This window comes from Oxyura jamaicensis, chromosome 17 (assembly GCF_011077185.1).
Source record: "Oxyura jamaicensis isolate SHBP4307 breed ruddy duck chromosome 17, BPBGC_Ojam_1.0, whole genome shotgun sequence".
Taxonomy (NCBI): Eukaryota; Metazoa; Chordata; class Aves; order Anseriformes; family Anatidae; genus Oxyura; species Oxyura jamaicensis.
The window spans coordinates 5,335,509-5,351,906 of NC_048909.1; the positions used below are offsets into that span (position 1 = coordinate 5,335,509).

Consider the following 16,398-nt stretch of genomic DNA (forward strand, 5'->3'; position numbering starts at 1 on the left):
GGGATAGGCACCTCGCTGCACTGTGAGCACAGGCAGAAACCTACAGCAGAAATCACTGTCTTCCAGGACACAGGAGGCACTGAGGCAAGAAACAAGCTGATCGTCAGGGACGTTAGGTTTTTGTTTTGTTACACGCGCACTCGCCCCACTCGTTTTCTCACTCAGGCTGTGGGAGAGACAATGGGCTGGATGCCACCCCTTCTCTTTGTGCTGGAACAAGAGACAATGTTGGCTTAGGAGCGGAGTTCGCACAGAGCCCGAAACCATGTTTATTTGAAAATGAGTCACTGGTGCTAGTTTCTAATAAACAAATGTTCAGGTCACGCAGAACCTTGTAAGAATTTCTTCTAATCAATATCCTTCCTGAGACCGTGGGTCTAAAAAGCTTTGAGAGGAGAGCTGCACTCACACCCAGGTACCGCTGTGCCCTGTGGCAGAGGGCAGTGCTGCTGCCCACACTGTTCCTTTTTTTGTGGCTAACGTGAGGACGCTGTCTGTGGGGCCATCGGTTTCTCTCTCACTAAATTGACGCTGAGGGGGAGGTTATTCCTGCGTCCTGCAGAGCTGCCTGACCAGGGAGCGCAGCGTAGCCGGAGGAAGAGGTGTGCCTGTGAGGTGTAAATGCGTCGGCCTCTTCCTCCTCGATGCCCATCCTGAGGCTTCCCACTGTATTTGGAAATGGGGAATTAAAGGAAGCTGGAAGGCAGTCTCCGTGGTGGAGTTAACCTGGACTCTTAGTCAGGTCATGTTGTAACCTACTTCCCCTTCCCTCGGTCTGCAGTTGCATTCAGAGGCGTGTTAAGAGATTTAGTTGCTCCAGCCCAAAATCAGAAAACAGAGCTCAAGTATTCATCTTCTTTTGAGCTCGGTCTCCTGTGAAGAAGTGGAATGAGTCGCATGCATGCACATGGTCCCTCAGTGCCTTCCCACAGCTCTCTCCAGCCGGGCTGGGCTCCTGGAATTGAGGAATGTGACCTGCATGGAGGTGAGGGGTGTCGCACCACGCAGGGTGGTTGGGCTTTGCAGTCTTGGCCTGTGGAGCAGGCGTGTTCAGACTCATTTCCAGGCAGATTCTTGTGACAGAATCAAGTTACTTGGTATTCCTAATGTTTGTAGCAGCAGCCTGTTTGTGTTCATGCAGTTATTTCCCCATTCCTAAACACGTCCTCACCTTCTCAAACTACATCTGCTCAGCTAGAAGCTCCCCTGATCGTGGCAGGTGTGGAGTGCCCTCCCTACCTGGTCCCCCTTCAGTAGGGTAAGAGCAGCGGAGCTGTTTGTGCTCAGGACACTTTCCATAGATTGTGTACCTTTGGATTGACGTTAATGTCACCTCGGTGTCAGGGGTTATGGAGCGGAAACCAACAGGAAGGACTGATAAAGCGGAAACTCTTTCCCCGAGCTGGAAGAAACGCCATCAGCCGGCTGGAAACCTGAGGAAACTATTAGGAAAGGTTACATTTGAAAACATCCTCTTGCTAAGGGATCCTTCCTCTATATACTGGGAGTCTGCTTCCTGAGGAGGGCTTCTGACCCCAGCACGCAGCGTGGCTGCTTGGAGTCCCATCCCACATCTGTCCCCTGCCCATCTCCTCAGCGAGGCCCTCGTTAGTGCTTCGGTGCAGGACGGGGGGGGTCTGGGTCCAGGCCCCTCGGGTGCCCTCTTCTTCTTCTGGGGGGGGCTGTGCCACCTCTCTTCCATCCTCCAGTTCTGTTGCTCTGATGTGTTGCATTGCACACGGCTTTCTCCTCCCCAGTTTCTCTCTGAAAGATAAAGTCTCTACTTCTTTCCATTATTGCTGAATATTCAGCAAGAAACATAACCCTCGGCACTGCGAGAGAGAGAGGAACACCTGCAGCAGGAACTGGAGAAACACTCGAGTTCTGGGAGCCCTTACGAAGGGAGAAGAGAGGGAGTGAAGTTAGGTTATGTTTTAATTCCTTCCTTTTGTTGAAAGGTTCCTGTTCTGTCACACTTCTTATTTGCCATCAGCACTTGTTCCCCTTTGAGAACGGGACGGAGGACGAAGGTACCTTAATCTTGTTGCTGTCATCGCTTGAATCATCTTGTGCAGGCTGTGGTTTAGACTTCTGACGTGGAATAATGGGAGCAGTCTTGATACGGAACAACGTTCATACAACAGTGACTGGTTGGTGCTGTAACTCCCTATCAGCTGCCGCAGCTGATCACCGCGTTTCCTTAGCGTGCTGCTAGTCTGAGGCTCGTGGTTCAGTTCTGTCACCCAGGTGTCAGCTCCAGGTCAGGAGAATTGTACTGTAATGCACAAAATAACAGCTGGGCATGGGCATTTGCTCGTCCACCTTCTCTCCGTGTTCCTGTGGAAGCTGACCTGTACGTTGAGGTGATGCTGACCTTCTGTGCTGGGGCTGTTTGGTCAGATTTGGGGTACAGCATCTCTTTCTGGGCAGGGTAGGTGAGACACAACTGACTTATTGCCAAAGTTCTGAGTAAAAGAAGCTGTAACTTATTTTCTTTTGGGAAAGCCCTGTATTCCTACACCAGGAACTAGAGCAGAAGAGCAAAACTACTCCTCATTGTGTCTGTGCTCTAGAGGCATCCATATCCTCTTTGAATCTTTAACTTTGTCACCTTTCCTATTTATTTTCTCTTTGTTTGAGGAAGTTTGGAGAGCTGATAACTAAATCTCACCCGACGTTTCTCATCCTCCTGCCTGCCAAACGTACCACTAGCTAGTTAAATCGTGGAGATGCTGAGGAAGCTTTGCTACAGGAGATGCCCAGCGCAGCAGCTCATCTGTGGCAGTAGGGCACACGCGTGGCTCTGTGGCTCTCCATTCCCAGCCAGCGGTGCTGCAAGGCTCCGTTCTGTGGCTCAGGACAGTGTCCCTTTCCTCTGTAACAATATCCTTTCATCTCCCAGCTCCCATGCTCTGCTGAGCTCTGGGATGGCCCGATACAAAGAGCGCCTTATTATGTTTGTGTATGTGTGATTCTGTTTTTTCCACATCGGTGACCGAGTGCCTTCCATGTCCTTGGTTATGCAACTGCTGCGGGCTGGTTAACGCTGTCCTGGCCAGCACCCCTGCCCTGTTTCCTCCCTTGCACAGGGCTGACGTCCCCCAGAGCGTTCACCTGGCTGGGGATGAGGAAGGCGACCCTCCCCATCCCATCTCTGCGTGTGCTGGCTTGTGTTCCTGCCCTAACTCACAGCGGTGCTGTTCTCTGGTCTGGGTGACACTGCATATCCCCATATTGAAGTGTTTTTTTGTTTCTTTGTTCTCTCCCCTTCCCCTCCATTGTTTTTGTGGCTACAGCTGGGCTTTGCTGATCTAAACCTGGCAGAATTTGCGGGCTCTGGATCCACTGTCCGTTGCTGCTTGCTGGAAGGATACGACACCAAGAACACGCGACAGGACAACTCCATCCTAAAGGTATGGCAGCTGATCCTGCCACAGTGGAAATCCTGCTACTGAATAAAAAAAGATCACAGCCACAGTGCTGAGCCTCAAAGAAGATCCTGTTATGTACAGAGAGAGGGTTCTGCTTTTATGCTGCCGGTCTGAGCAGGGAGGTTTGCCGTTATCACAGTTGCCCTTTGATGCCTTGGCATCCATTTGGCCAAGCGATAACCCTCGGTAACATTTTTTATCATCAGAGAAAGCATGAGCTTGGGGGAAAAAAAAGGCTGAAGTGCACTGTCAGGGTTGCCAGGCTGGTGTCCTGCTGAGCCCCTACAGCTTGGAGCCATTGATGCCCGTGCTTGGGAAAGGGAGGGAATACCTCCCTAAATCCCTGGAGCTGATCTCCTTTAGAGAGGAACTGGGTCTCACTAATCTTTACACTGAGCCCTTGACCTCCTGGCTGTTGTGAAGTGAGGTCTCACTGCAGGATGGCTAACTCTGGGCCTTGTTCCCTCTCTGCAGGTCACCATCGGGATGTCCTTGCTCTCGGGGGACCCCTGCTTCAAAACGTGAGTTTCTGAGTACTCGTCCTGTTCTGGGGGGACTGGCGCTCCTGGTGCTCTTGCAGTCTTCTGTTGGAGACTGAAATTGCTGGGGAGGAGGAGAAGACGTCCTTGAGATAAGATGTTATGGGGGAAAGCTTGCAAAATGATGGTCTGGGCTGTTGGATCAGCCAGCGTAGTAGAGCAAGACTGTGCTTTTGGTTGGTTTGTTCTCTGCTGTTGTTTCCCAGCTATAAAAAGGAAGAATCAGCAACAGAGTGGGGAAGTTCTGAATGTCAGGGCCAGGGGTAACGTCGACTAGTGATAGGAGACGTGAAGGGTGACCTGCAAGGGCTGCTAAAGCGTTTTCACTCCTGCTCTGTGAGATGGGATGGCAGGGGGAGTATTTTCAAATTTCCCCTTTAAACTCAAACCTGATTTCCAGATCTCTTGTATCCTTCTGAAGGACTGGGGTTGTCTCTCTATTCCCTTCTTCTGGGGGAAGAAAGAGTCTTGTTGTGCGTGGTGGTTTTTTTTCCCTCCTAGTGTCGTTGAGTTTTGGAAACTAACAGATGTTGATAACAAACTTTGTGTTTTACACGAGGGACAGTTTCTCATAGCTCTGGGGTTGGTTTCAGTGACCTCCAAGAAGGGAAAGGTCAATGAAGAAAACAGTCTTGGAAATTGCCATGTTTCAGCACATAGCACTCCAAAATAAAGATGTTGAATTGAAATAGCAACAAAAACAATGCGAGGCTGAAGCATTTTAATTCTCTCTTTCTTCTGCAGGATCCTAGGATCATAATTTCTATTGAGTAGTAGAGAAATTGGAGAAAAAAGAAAGAAAGAATAAATGCAGCAGAGCTACAGAGCAGTTTTGTTGCTCTGTTAATTGTTGGGGAATCAATTAACAAATACAGCAGCGACATGTGCCTTTACACTGCAGTGATCCCAGCCAGTGTGCAGCAAGGTGTGTAACTGCTGCAGGACTGCCCTGTGCTGACAGAATATTTCCTGCTGACTCCCAGCAGCGTGGGAGAAGAAAGCTTTACCTTCAGGTCACCTCTCCGGGCAGCGGCATTCTGGGCTAAACGGTCTAATTTTAGGAGCTGGCTTCGAGCACATCAGTGAGCTCGCGGTGTTATAAAAAGCCGCCTAATTTGTATCTTGTGAATGCCTCTTCACAGTGCAGCAATATTTGTGAGCCTTTCAAACAGTAACTGCAGCGCTATCAGATCTGGAAAAAAACTGCTTCAGGAGGAAACTTTGGGCATCTTAAATCCTAACCATTCAATGGTAATAGATGTTTTAACAGATGTTTTCATTAGGATCAGCTTCAATGATAAATGGAAGCGATGGCTGCCAATGTTTGACAAAAATACCTGTTGCTTTTTCACTGTGGAATCAAACCTCACTGTTAGTACCTGGAAATTATACAGCACTGAGGATAAATATCAATGTAATGTAAGTGGGGTCAGCCTGGAAGTCAAACCTCCGCATTTTCTTGCAGGATTTTTGCAGTCATCCCCATTTTTTCTTTATATGGTGATGATGTGCAAATGTCTAAAAATGGAAACTTTGCATGTAGAGCAGTCCTTGATCAGGAGAGCTTTTGAGAAATGACACTCGTTAGAGGATAAGGCAGGAATTAAGCAGTGCTGGGAAGTCACTCCTGACTGTGCTCGCCGAGCACTTGCTTTCTGCAGCACTGGGAGGAACCTTCCCCTCCTGGGTGTCGTGCAGGAGGGGAGAGCAGGCTGCTCGCCCGACCCGACAGCTGCTGCAGCAGCAGTGGGCTTGACTGAGGCAGCAGGGACCTTATTAACCTGGGAAACAAGGTCCCCAGAGCACCTGGCTGTGTGTAAATCACTGCTAACACGGTTTGGGAGGTGGTGGTCTTTTTGGTGGTTGCTCCCCCTGCCTCAGGAAGGTGTGCTGGGGGTCTCCTGCGACCTTTGTAGCTGTCTGGCTGCCGTAAGAAATGATTTTAGCTCTTTATTCTTTCTCCCAAACTATATGACGGTTCCCTCGTGTAGCATCTTCCCTCGCTCACCTCAGAGCTCCAAGTGAGACAAATAAAAGTTTGGCTTTCTCACTCCTCGCTTAAAAAGCGTAGCGTAATCCATTAGTTACAGCTCAGGCTTCAGGCTAGAGGGAAGTGAGGGCTCCAGCAGGAATATTAACGTTGCCACGCTGCACATGCCGTGGCTTTGACCCAAAAACCCTCCTGGAGGAAGGGAGGGGGCTCAGGCACTTGCAGTTCTGTCCTGGAGTCAGCATTTGCAGAGGGATGTTGGGAGCGTGCAGAACAACCAGAAAAATAATTCTGACAGCTGGAAAAATACTTTAGTCTCACTGAAAAGTAGTTTAATCATCAGTTAAAAAATGGAAAGGTCACTTGATGGCTGTAAAATGCTCTCGTAAGGGTGCTGGGATAAAAGGCTTCTCTCTGACCCGGGTCAGAAAGGTGTAGCAGGATGGTGCTGGGATTTCGAGCTAGCTGAAAACAAGCTGGTTCCTGTTTGTGAGGCCGACTGGCCGCTGGAACACATGTTGGGGGAAAAGGGCAGCTCTGGATAGTTTCCTGGAGGATACTGCAGTTGTCCTGTACGAATGACTGAGTGGTCGCTTTTTGCCTTAGTTTACCTCAGCCTTGCTTTTCCTTGTAATCAGCAGTTCGTAAAGTGCTAGCTCCGCAGTCCGGATGTGTTACGGATTAGGGAAGACCCAGGTTTTAGGGGAGGGAGCAAATGTCACGCTGTGCTGTAGCCCGGGGGGCTGCCAACCCTTCCTCGGGGAGGCTAGGGGGGCCTTGTGGCACAGCAAGAATCCCCCGTGCAATGGGATGATCCCTGCCCTGCACTTCGTAACACTCTTCTCTTCTGCCTACAGGCCGCCTTCCACAGCCAAATCCATCACCATTCCGGGGCAGGACTCCACCCTGCAGCTCACCTGCAAGGGCGAGGGAACCACGAGCAGCAACAGCACTTCAGCCCCAATTGGCTCTCTGCGTCAGAGCAAGCCGAGAGCGACCATCCTCAGCTCGGGTAGGAACGCCCGTCCCGGAGCCACGCAGCGCCCGGGTCTGCCCGCACACTCTTCCTTCTCCCAGCAATTACAAGCACAGTTTTTTTTTTTAATTTTTCATGACTTCCCAAACCAATCCTCACCTCTTTCTTTGTTTAAGAAAGTTAAGAAAAACAAGTTGTCTATTCAGTGGACCTGAGGAGAGGAAGCCCCAATCTTTGCCGCATGCATACTTGTGTTGGTGGAGATAAAGCAATTAGTTCTTTTTGCTGTGGGTTTAATAACTCCTGTGCCGCACTCATCCCTGCCTGCCATTGTGCTCAGTGGTACTTAACATTGTTCTCCACTCAGCTATTCTGGTGCTCGAGCTTATCTTCTCGAAAAGTTCCTCTGAAGGTTTCAGAGGCTGGTTTAAGGTCTGATGGCCTTGTTCCAGCTGCTGATGTGGAGTTCTTTGGCTTCTGTGCGAGCCCATTTTCAAGGACACCGCATTTTCCCGTTGCTTTTTTTTCCCTTCCCTGCACACTCCCAACGTGCAGGCAGGCACGCTGCACCAAAATAGCACTGTCACATCGCCTCACACTTAGCACAGTGTGCAAGTGCTGTTCTTAAAAAGCTGGCAGATGTTACACTGGGGCACTTTGGGATAAACTTGCTGCAAGAGAGGCAAGATGGGGCAAGGGCGAAGAAGCGGAGGTTATCCTGAGGTTTCGGTGCCAAGTTCAGGTGTGATTTAAATGCTAAACGTCATGCTAAACTCACTCTCAAGTAATAGCAGGAGAAAAGGATGAACAGGAGAAGCATTCAAATGGAAATGATAACGCTTTACTGATAGTGGCTGTTTGCTTCCATGGTGTTAGCTGTTCACAGTTAAAAGTATTAAATTTCAGGCACTAACTGTCCTTCTGGGTCCTTCAAGGCCCTAGAGATGCCTGTTAATTCAGGCACTGGATGGTAGAATTAGTGATCAGAGCTTGACAGAGAACCTTGTTGTTGTCTTCCCTGCTTCAAGGTGCTTGTAAGCTCTGTGCTAGCCTGTACAGCAGGCTTCAGCAAACAGGCTTGCACTTTCCTTGATCTGGTGTCCCAGGATCAGTGTTCTGTCCTAGGCAGCGGGCAAGATGCTGGCTTGGTTGTGGTGTAACCAGTGCCTTGTTTCTCAGCAGGTGTCCCAGAAGAACCCGATCAGAATCTGTCCAGCCCTGAGGAAGTCTTCCACTCGGGGCACTCGCGGAACTCCAGCTACGCCAGCCAGCAGTCCAAGATCTCCGGTAACTGTTGATCTGTGTGGTTCTGCCAGCAGCGGCCCCATCCCTTTTTCTTTCCTGCTGCGAGCTCTTGTGAGAGCAGTTTGCAGCCATCTCTCCTACCCAGCCCTGTAATAGCAATTTCCTGTTTAGTCTCTACAGATGAGTTCACATATGAATGAATAAACCTCAGTATCTGGGAGCAGAGCTGCTGGTCTGAGGCTGCCCTGCCTGTTAGCTGAGCTGCCAGGAAGGAGGGAAAAACTGGTTTGTAATTGCTCTGCCTTTGCAGGTTACAGCACAGAGCACTCCCGTTCTTCTAGCATGTCCGACCTGACCCACCGCCGCAATACCTCCACCAGCAGCAGCGCGTCCGGAGGGCTCAGTATGACGGTGGAGTGCCCCGAGGGAGAACGTGACCACAAACTAGAGAAGCCGCCCCGGCCCCCCAGACCAGCTCTTCTGCTGGACAGACCCTCTCGGTAGGTAACTGTGGTGCAAAGCCCCTCTGGGAAGGAGAGACAGAACCTACTCCTTGGTCTTCAAGGAGCAGTAAATTGGAAGCAGTCAATAGGAGGAAGGCTCAGAGAAGCTAGAGAGTATCTGAAAGGCTGTCTTGACAGGCACAGTAAGTTTTCCCTTTATTTTTTCTCCCCAGGAGGAAAAAGGATTCAGTGGAGAGTCATCCAACCCGAGTGGATGACACCAGGATCGATGCGGATGATATAGTGGAGAAGATAATGCAGAGTCAGGACTTCACAGATGTCAGCAATACTGAAGGTGAGAGGATGAGCCTCAGAGGGGAGGTCTTGGCTATTCCTTTAGCGGCTCTGTAAAAGCTTGGCAGCCTTGCATCCGATCTGCCGTAGACTCCCTTCCCCACTTGACGGTGTTTTCTTTCAGTACTTGCTAGGTGTTTCTGTGGTAGATAAAGAAACCACGTGGATTTGAGTGGTGCGGTTTTTGCAAACAGTGCTTGCCACTGTTCAGCAACGCACAGCAGAGGCTGAACAGGAGCTTAAACATACAGGATGAGAGGGAAGAAATACCAGTTCTTCAGGGCCTTTGTTCCAGGGTCAGCCCAAGGGTATTTGTTAAAGTAGGAGACCACAACTGGAGGAAGAATGGCACATCTTGGCAGAAGGATGGGAACAGAGATGGGTCACTGTGCTGGTGTTTGGGTCTGAGAGAGCCAAAGGAGCTTTCTCCATTGCAGCCACAGCATTTGTTAAGAGAAAATAAAGGCAGTGGTGATATTAATTTTAATCTTCTGATTTAGCCTGGAAATCAATCTCATGTCCTTGACCTAGTGCGGTTTTTCAGAAAGCTTTAAACCTGAGCCTAACTTCTTGTTAGTCTAACTTCTTGTTAGTACTTCTACAGCTTACTGTGAGTCACCTTAATTCACCAGATATGGCAACCCTCATCATGTGGGGATTTGCGCCTCCCTCAGCAAGGGTCTAAACCAGGCTGAACACAGCCACCTCTTGCCAGCAGAACAGGCTGAATTTCTTTTCCAGAGACGAGCCTACAAAAGCAGTACGGGAGCCCCCCCAGTTTACCTGTTTAGATGTGTTAAAGCTGACCCAAAAACTTTCATCAGTGGAAGTGCCTTGCAAGAAGCAGCCGGGGGAATATCATCACATTCATTTCCCTGCTTTTACTCTTCCAAAGCTCGATGTTGTGCTTGATTTGTACATGAGGCTCCCTTTTAAAACAAGAAGCGTTCCCGAGGGCCCTATTACTATGGGAACACCAGAAGGTGTGCATACGGATTCACAGAAATACACTTGTTCCTGTGCCGAACACTAACGCGGCTGGGAGAGGAGCACCTGGCAACCAGCGGTAGCTCTGGATTTTGATACCTGCTTCCCTTTCTGTCTGCAGATAGCAACCTGAGGTTGTTTGTGAGCAGAGACGGAACAACTACACTGAGCGGTATTCAGCTGGGAAACAGGTAGGTTTCCTGCAAGCCCGCAGACAGCGAGGCTGCGAAGAGATTAGTTAGCTGTTTGTGCCCAGGGAACTTTCACCTTTTGTTACGGGAGAGATTTCTGAACATCATGTGCTGCACGGTGGCTTTATTCCCACGTTAACACCCCCCAGGTGTCACGGTGACAGGCTGCAGCTGCACTGTAAGTGCAGTTGTCAGTAGAAGCTCCTAGGGATAATTGGATCCCGGTTGCTAGATCCAAGAGCAGAAGTAAGTGAGGAGTAAAAGGACAAAATGGTAGAGGTTGGTTCCTGTTTGCTTCCGCGCCCGACTGAAGGCAGGGAGCTTTGCCTCCTGCTGGACTACAGCAACACTGCAGCAGCTAGTTCTATTGTCCCTACTCCCTGCCCCCTCCTTGTCAAGGGCTTTTTCTCTTGTGAAAGACTTCAGGACAAATAAAACTTTGTCTCGCTGTCTCGCTGCAGTAGCCCTTAACGCCGCGCATTGACTGCTTGCGTTTGTGAGGCTTTATAGCACCTTTGTAGGAAGAAAAGCTATGATGGCGAGTACAAAGATGTGTCAGGTCGGTGGTAAAATTGGAAGCAGAGCCAGGAACACTGGCTCTTTGCACAGTATGCTCCCTCCCCAGCCCCTTTCTTCTGCCTTCTAGAAGGATTTATGTGCTACACCCAGCTCTTTCAAGTGCTCTAGTGTTAGCTTGCCACGTAGCTGTCTGTTTTGTGTTATGCGCGTTGACGTCTCGCCAGACTGACTCGTTATTTTCAGTATTTTGTGTGAGGTTAGAGGGCGATGTTCATGAGCTGAGAGCTCTGAATAAAGACTTGTTTGCTCTAAGAGACTGAGGAAAATAACCTGGCTTTCTCGTCCTCTTCCCCTCTGCCTCCTCAGGGTCTCATCTGGAGTTTACGAGCCAGTGGTGATTGAAACCCACTAAATGTGAAGAACAGGGTAGAGCTGCTGGAAACAGGCCCCCTACCCGGTCCGCTGCCACACGGATGCCAACCTTTACCTCTCTTCATGCAGCATTCCAGAAGGGATTTCTCCACGCCCCTCCCCGTACATTTGCACTGCAGAACCACTCCGAGACCACTCCAGACCGTGCACTTTCCCTGTCGGCAGTACCCTCCTCCGCTTCCCAGTCCTTCCAGTGCCTGCCCTCCCCTGTTCCCGAGCAGATGCCAGGTGTCTGTTGGACGTATCCTTAGCCCTAGAGGATGTTGCTCTTCTGCACCCCTCGTTCCACCCATCCATTCGCTACAGGGGACGTCTCAGCTTTTGGCTCCCCAGAACGTTGGGTTGTACCACTGTGAACTCTTCAAACCACTGGGGGAGGGGGGAACCGTTGTAAGCAAACCAAGAGCTGCTCGTTGGTGACACGGTGGAAGGGCCGCTTGCAGGATGCTTTATACGTTGACTCCGCAAGGGAGCGTCACCTTCCAAGGCAACAGTTTCACTGAACGAGGTGTGCCGCGGTGTGCACTTCACCTGGCTGCCCTCAGACCCCCAAACAGCTTCTCATAGGAAATATCTCCCAAAAGTGCATTTCAGAAAATTACTGCAATCCGGATGGGAGCTGACTAAATGGTTAAATGCTTGTTATACCACTAACTGCATCGTGCCCTTCCACTGCTGGGCATGGAAGGGCAGCGCTCGCCTATTAGCATTACCAGGAGCACTTTAGAGGTTCCAGATTTTACCTGGAGGAGGCTTGTACTTGCTTTTCCAGGGTTGTAATCCACGTTTGCTGGACTCGTTCAGCAAATAGTTACTGTTGGAGCCTGGAATACAAAGCCTCTTTTTTTTTTTGTTTTTGGCTCAGGAAGGGAACTGCCCTTCTTGGACTGTGAAATGATTCTCGTTACCTGACGGCCCTCCCTGGGCCGGGCAGGTATCTGCAGTGGTCTCTCTGGTGGTGGTGGTAACAATTGCCTCTCTCGGCCTGGGCCAGTACGGGAGTCGGTGCTGGTTGGCCTTTCTTGACCTGTCAGCAGGGATCTACGCCTGAGCTGGTTCCTTTAGGGGCTGGGGAGAAGTAGGGCAAGATGAAGCCCCCGTCTTTGCCTTCAGAGGTAGGACGGATGTTTCCGGCTGCGTTAGCCACAGCAGCCGTTCCTACCTGCTCCGTGGCGAGTCAGCCCTGACAAGGCTTCAAACTCTTTTTCTGGTTGATCCTTCAATTGTTCCTCTTTGGGTTTTTCTGCAGTTGTTTGACACTTGAGCTGCCTCCTTGCAGCGTGTGGCAGACATGTCGGTCCCTTTGAGCTCCCACTCACAGATTCTCCTGGCAGCTGCGTTGCAGACGAGGATCTGTGCAGACTCAGCCCTTCCTGTACAGAGACGTGGCCTGTAAGCTATTTCTGTGTGGTGCCCTTCCCTCTTTTGCCGGTGTACTGTAGTAGCACTCAGCAGCCATGCACTTTGAGTAACGGCGCGCTCCTGGCCCCGCCGGGAGCGTGCCCTCCTCCGACACGTGTGCGTGCACGCTCACGGGCACACACCTGCCCCGCTCAGCCAGGAAAGACCTGTAACTGATCGCGTTGTTGTTCAAACTCGTAGCTATTGTAAAGCCTTCTTAAACAAGAAAAAAAGGATTAACAGTGGTCTCTGTGGCCAGAATGCATGCAGATGAGCTACTGGAAAAGGGAATTTGGCAGAACGAGAGGTGAGGAATGAAAGGGCCTTGATTTTAATTATTTCTTTGTTTGTTTTTTTTGCCCTGCTAGCTAAGGATGGCTGCATGGGGAGCGTGTTAGGCAGCGTGGCAAAGCTATACAGCTGCTTACTCTGTTTTGATGGTTTCTGTGCTCAAGTCAAGAGGTTTCTTTCTGTGTTTGGACAGACCACGCGTAGGATAGGGATCTTTTTCACCCCTTTTGCTTCAAAGGGAGTTAAAATTTGGGTTACGGTTCAAAGGGTTACAGACACCGCTTCGGTTTGGTATAACGTAGGGAAAAGGTATTGATCTTTTGAGTCTGTCTGAAACAAAAGCTCTTTCACACTTTCTGGTGTTTTTAACTGTGATCTCTCCTCCATTCAGTCTGGGGAGGTTTGGCACTCGCTCGCAGGCTGGGGAGCTTCCTGCCCGCTCTGGGTGAGAGGTGCCCTGTGCCGGGGGTGCTCGCAGGACAGGGAGAGCTGCTGCTTGCTTTTTTCACTCCCCGAGGCTCTGCCAGAAAGCTCGGCCTGGCCTGACCCTCTGTTCAGGTCAGCGCGAGGGCAGAAGCGCACGCAAACAGCAGCGGGTGTCCTTGCTCTGCCCTCAGGTAGCTGTAGCAGGAGCTGAGGGTCAGGCTGCTCCCCAGCACAGCACCTGCTGGAAATGGGGTCCAGTGTTGCAACCACGACTTGAAAGGGGCAGAAATAAGCTAGGAAAGAGGCCAAACCCAGCTCAGTCCTGCTGCTTTGCTTCTATTCCCATGAAAAACAATGGTGGTTGCTGTCAGAGCAACTGGGAGCCAAGGGCTTTCTCCTGGGCTCCAGTTGGCAAGAGTCTGTCGCTCCGCGATGCTGGCAGCTAGGCATTGTGACTCCCCTCCGGGACAGGAGGGGGAATCTCCTCTTCCAGCAAAGCAAGGGGAGCATCAGTTGAGCTTTTCAGAAAGCTGCTCTCATCTCCCCAGGCTGGCGGAGTTGTAACCTGCTCCATCGCATAGCTGCGGCCAACCTGGGCAAGCCCCTGGCTTCTCTTCCAGCCGCTCGGCACGTCACTGCTCAAGTTTTTGGTAACGGTGTCTCGTAGGGTGTCTGTCTCTTGTCTCCACATTAGTATCGACTCCACAGATCCTGGTCGTCTTATTTTCTAGCTCTCCCACCCCTCATTTTGAGTAAGAAGGCAGCCCTAGTCGTTCAGCCTAGTGCAGCACAGCCAGGGCTGGAGTGCCCGGGAGGGCCCTGTGGAAGGAGGGAGGAAGGAAAGGAGCAGGCTGCTTCTAGCTCTAGACCTCACGGGGAGCTCCTGCTGTCCATCCACCGCGAGCGGTGCCCAGCAGCAGCCCTGGTGCTGGTGGAGGAAGCTGGCGTGGAAGTGGGGCCGCTTGTCCCGCAGCCACCGCTGTCTCTCGGGAAGCTGCGTCTCGCGAGCACTTTTTCCTTGTTGGCATCGCTGCCGTCTGTTCCTTGTTGGGCTTTGAACATTTAAGAAGTGAATCAGTTTCCAGACCCAAACCGCTGGCTAGTTTCTTTTTTTTTTGTCTTGAAGTTTGTTTTTTTTTTTATAAACCCAGCAGGCTGGTGTTTTTTTGACTGCGTTATTGTTTCATTGGTATTTTATTCCCGGGGTGCCGAGGGGGGACTTTCTTCCCTGCATTGTTCCCTTTCTCAGGGGATTCAGAGGTGACTTAAACGAGTAAAAGGACCTTATTGGCAAGCCCCTGCATCCCCTGGGTCTCTGATGCTGGCGAGCAGGGCTGCCCACGCCCGGCTGGCCCTGGAGAGCAGAGCTGGCTCTCTGCTCCCGTCTCGGGGCCAGGCAAAACGTGGGGGCTCTGCTCTCAGCCCCTGGACCCCTGGTTGGTGGAAGCCTGTTGCAAAAGGCATGGGAAACTTCAATGTAATTCTTTTTACTAACTTTTTTTTTTTTAAATGCTATAAATGGAGTGAATGTCCGGGACGGTAGGCTTAGTTGTGAATTGCTGAAGGAGATGGGTTCAATTGGAAATCGTGATGGAAAAAGAGGGAGAAGGATGTCGCCCCTCTGTCCCTATTTTTTTTTGTATGGTTGGCACTTTACATGGGGGGCTTAGTGCTGTCCTCACCCTTGCTGTGGTGGGCAGCGGAGTTGTCACCTCTTCCCCCCCCTTATTGCCAAATCCCTTTGCCCCCTGCAGAAAGCTAAGCCCTTTTAAGTGTTTGCTTCAGGTTTTTAGAGGGTTCTGAATTGGGCCGAGACCCGAAGAAACGTCTTTCGTTTGAATCTGAATAGGAGGGGATGACTTTTTTTTTTTTAATTTATTTTGTCGTTGCTGTTTTTCTTTTTAAAACTGGTGGCTGTGCAGCTGGACTCTGCACGCGCTGTTGTGAACCTCTGGGAAAACCTCACTCCAGGTACGCTAGAGCACCTAGGTGAAACGCCCCTCCTGGAGAGGGGCCCCGTCCTGTCCCCCCCTCGCTGCCTTACCCGGGGGCTGCAAAGCCCCCCTCTGCCCCCCTGCCCTGCCCCGCCGCCCTGCCTAGGCTCTAGCTGAACGAATTGATGCCCTGGTGACTTAGCCCTGTGGACAAGGCTAGTCCCCAGGGGCGAGTTGCTGCAGACACTGCCTGGTAGCAGGTGTTTGCGCTGAAAAGCCACTTCCTCGCTTGGGGGGGCTGAGCGTGAGATCCCCCCCTTCCCCCTCAAGCGCCGCGTCGTCCATCAGCCCACCCGCGCCATCCCGACCCGATCCGTGGCTGTCGCCCCTGCCCGTGAGGGAGGGAGCTGGAAACCTGGGAAAGAGAAAGGAATTGGGGTGAAGCTCGGAGCTGGAGGTGTGGCTGAGCCTCTGAACTTGCCTCGACTGTAAGGAATAATGGTAGAGCCCGTATTTTTGTGGGGGGAGGGAGGGGAAGGGGAGATTATGTTTTATTTTCGTGAAAGTTAAATTGAGCTTGGTGATCTTCGGATGAGGCGCGCACTTGATTTATATCAGATTCTATAGAGAGAGCGCTGATATTTTTGGAAAGGGAATGGGTCTATGCAAACTTCCAAATTGCTTGAAAGATAGTTTAACATTTTTTTACTTTGAAAATCTAAAGATAAATCTCTAACTTTTTTTCTTAAAGCAGAAGTGTGTTTAGAAAGAGAAGCTACTTCCACTGCTCTATTTTGATGATGATTCTTGGAAAGTTTGGGCTGGAGGGAATGACTATTTTTCACCATTTTTATCTTGCTCCTCTAGTTTTTTGTTTCTTTTTCTAACGGAATGCTGTGCCGTCTTTGATTCAACAGATCGTGTTTGTATTTTCTGTATCTGGTTCCTAACGTAGAGAAATAACAAATATATGAGGAAATCAATATAATGTCAAATGTTGTTATGGTTTGGGGGAAAATAAAGGTTTTTGGTACTTCACAATGATTCTTCTGGTTTCGTATTTTTGTTCTAGACATCTATTTGCTTCAGAAATACTGGCTAAGGAAGCAAAAAGGTCAGACAGTGCCTGCTGGCAGGCAGGGCTTTCCTTGGCAGCCAGCAGGGTACGGGGTCCCTGCCAGCCCTCCCGGGGGCAGGAGAGGGGCTGGAGCAGGGCAGGCGCCACAGCACGCGTCCAGT

General features: G+C 50.7%; 1 protein-coding gene across 3 annotated transcripts in view; it reads left to right on the forward strand.

Moving 5' to 3' along the window:
- FAM102A (family with sequence similarity 102 member A) overlaps nt 1–12,739 on the forward strand; it is a 33,161-nt gene extending 20,422 nt beyond the window's left edge. For 2 of the 3 annotated variants that reach the window (XM_035341666.1, XM_035341667.1), the window contains 8 exons: nt 3,297–3,413; nt 3,906–3,952; nt 6,818–6,972; nt 8,116–8,223; nt 8,492–8,681; nt 8,858–8,979; nt 10,087–10,156; nt 11,042–12,739. In XM_035341666.1, the coding sequence (XP_035197557.1) occupies nt 3,297–3,413; nt 3,906–3,952; nt 6,818–6,972; nt 8,116–8,223; nt 8,492–8,681; nt 8,858–8,979; nt 10,087–10,156; nt 11,042–11,087 (855 nt within the window). In that variant the 3' untranslated portion in view covers nt 11,088–12,739. The remainder of the gene's footprint in view (nt 1–3,296; nt 3,414–3,905; nt 3,953–6,817; nt 6,973–8,115; nt 8,224–8,491; nt 8,682–8,857; nt 8,980–10,086; nt 10,157–11,041) is intronic. The other variant, XM_035341668.1, reaches the window with a different exon arrangement.
- The last annotated feature ends 3,659 nt before the right edge of the window (nt 12,740–16,398 follow it).